This window comes from Eimeria acervulina, genomic scaffold (assembly GCF_000499425.1).
Source record: "Eimeria acervulina Houghton genomic scaffold, Eah_scaff227, whole genome shotgun sequence".
NCBI lineage: Eukaryota > Apicomplexa > Conoidasida > Eucoccidiorida > Eimeriidae > Eimeria > Eimeria acervulina.
In genome coordinates, this window is record NW_013550006.1 from 12,383 (window position 1) to 15,002 (window position 2,620).

Below are 2,620 nucleotides of genomic sequence, written 5' to 3' on the forward strand. Positions count from 1 at the left end.
AGAGACAGTGTGGCATAAGGTTCTAACGCATGCACAGAGACAAAAGGAGACAGCACAAGATGATAAGGAATAATATTTTAATAGGAAGAGACACCAAATAAACAGCTAAGGCACTGCCCCACACAAACAACAAGCGCCAGGGGACCCCTTAGGGTGGCCCCTCTCCGGTGTCTATACACCTGAGAGGAGACAGGAGACAAAACGTCTGCACCCCGCTCCTGTCTCCTCGCCACAAACCCACCCTCTTTATATAAACCAGCAGCAGCAGCAGCAGCAGCAGCACAATCTGCGGCTCAGCCCTCAAACTCGTATTCTCCTACAGACGGAACTAACTATAAAACTTAACACAGCTACAAACCAGGGGCCCCCTAGGGGCCCCCTAGGGGCCCTTAAAGTAGCCATTGCTGCGTTTGAGGGGGCCCCTATCGCCTTGTTTGCAGGCTCTAAGAGACTCAAACAAAGCTGCAGATACACCCCAACTGCGCTGCAGTGACAGCGCAGTGTATCTGTATCGACACCGTCGAATAAGGCACTTTAAATAAGCTACCTGCTGCAGATGCTGCTTCCTGCTGCAGCTGCTGCAGCAGCTGCTGCAGTGAGGGGGGCCCCAAGGGGCCGGGGGGCCCCCCAACAAAGAGGAGCCTCCAGCTAGAGCAGCAGGGGGCCCCTAATAGGCTTAGAAGCCGCATGCCGCTGCAGCCATGACACTACTACACCGTTAACCCTGATGCCTAAACCCTAAACCCTAAACCCTAAACCCTAGAGCTTGAGACAAAATTTAGTCAGCAAATTAAGTCCCCACACCTAATCCTATTAGGAGACCTTCTCTGCTGTCTCCTTCTAAAGGAGACACCGCTACGACAGCAATTGCAATTCGATGGGGCTAGGGGTGCCCTAAGGAAGGCCTAGAACGGCTGTAGAGACTGACTGAGCTCCTCTGTCTCCTCTGTCTCTTCTGTCTCCTGCTGAGGGAGGCTGTACGGAGGGCTGCCTAGCAGCAGCTGTCTCTCTGCATTGTCTCCTTCTGTGCTGTCACTGTAGCTGCTTCCTTCTTGCACCCGAAGTAAGGGGGGCTCCCCAGCCCCAAGAAGAGACACCTCCTCGTTGTCAGGGGGACCCCCGCCCCCCGTCTCCTCTTCGTGTGGGGTTGGGTCGGGGGCCGCTTCAAGGGGCCCCGCATCTCCTAATGCTGTCTCTAGGTCCTCTGCAGAGGATGGGGGGGCCCCTAGGGCCCCCAGGGGGCCCCCAGGCTCGTTGAACAAACCCCCTGACATATCTTCTTCTAGGGGGATGGGGGCCCCCTCTCTGGGGTGTCTCCTCAATCGGGGGCCCCTTGACAAGTAAGAACGACTTAAACCCCGCAGCACCTCCAGGCGGGGGCCCCCCTCCAAGATAAAAGAACGGGGGCCCCTCTCCCCCGGGGCCTCTGTTGTCCCTGGTGTGACGAAGGGCTGAAAGAAAAAAAGAAAAGGAGACAGGTCGCAGCAACCTACAGCAGCAGCAGCAGCAACCAAAGGAGCAGCAGCAACAGTAGCAGCAGCAGCAACAGCAGCAGTAACAGCAGCAGCAGCAGCAGCAGCAACAGCAGAAAGGAGATTCTGTTTATTTCGTACCCCTCTGTGACTGCCGCTGTGCGCTGAGGTTGGGCCAAACTGAAGTTGCTGCAGCAGCAGCTGCTGCTGTTGCTGCAGCTGCTGCTGCAGCCGCTGCTGCGGTCGTTCGCTGTGCCCCAGTTGTGCTGCCGCCTCATCTGCATTAGCAGCAGCAGCAGGTGCTGCTGGTGCTGGTGCTGTTGCTGCTGCTGTTGCTGCTGGAGAAGGGACTGCCGCAGAGGGCCTGCAAACCCCCAACAGCAGCACAGCACCACCAATGTAAGTACACAAGGAGACAAAGAGGCAGCAAAAAAGAGACAGAAGAAAGTAAATAATATGGAGACACCGCAGCACCCAATAAAAGGAGACAGAAGACAGCAAAAGGAATTAAAACAACTACTTAGAGACCCCCTTACCTCCCGCTGCTTGTCTCTAAATACGTAGGCAAGGGGCCCCCGCTGGCCCAGAGACTGAAGGAATCCCCCGTTGCTGCTGCTGCTGCTGCTGCTGCTGCTGCTGCCGCTGCTGCTGCTGCTGCTGCTGCTGAGGGCTGGGGGGAGGGGGGCCCCGGGGCCTCCTCTGCCTCAGGCATAAAGGCACAGGTACGGGGCCTCCCCCAGTCTCGCGGTTGGGGGCCCCTCTCCCTAAAGGGGACAGGGGGCCCCTGCTGCCTCTTTGAATTAACTTCGTAGCAGTCAGAGTATAAATGCAGAGACAGACAGCGGCAGCAAGCAGCAGGGGGGGGCCCCTGGGGGGCCCCCACTGGCAGGGTACAGCTCTGGAGGCCCCTACAAGTCAAAGGCAGCACAAAGAAGAGAAAGGAGACAGCTGAGAAGAGGGGGAAGGGTGCAGAAGCAGCAGCAGCAGCAAGAAGAGACACTTAAAAGGAGACAGAAAGAAGCAACAGACAAACGACAAATAGATAAGCGGCAGGAGAGAGCAATATACAAAGGAGACAAAGAGATCAGAGACCCAGAACTGAAGAGAGAGAAAAAGAGAAAAGGAGACAGCTTAGACGCCAAGGAGAC

The 2,620-nt window shown here is 56.5% G+C and overlaps 1 protein-coding gene across 1 annotated transcript in view; it reads right to left on the reverse strand.

Annotated features, from left to right (window-relative positions):
- Nucleotides 1–905: 905 nt before the first annotated feature.
- The window catches only part of EAH_00026850 (hypothetical protein, conserved), a gene marked incomplete at both ends in the record, with an annotated part of 3,517 nt that continues 1,802 nt past the window's right edge, over nucleotides 906–2,620 (reverse strand). The window contains 3 exons of the mRNA XM_013396488.1: nucleotides 906–1,451; nucleotides 1,614–1,836; nucleotides 2,009–2,380. Coding sequence (XP_013251942.1) covers nucleotides 906–1,451; nucleotides 1,614–1,836; nucleotides 2,009–2,380 — 1,141 coding nt within the window. The remainder of the gene's footprint in view (nucleotides 1,452–1,613; nucleotides 1,837–2,008; nucleotides 2,381–2,620) is intronic.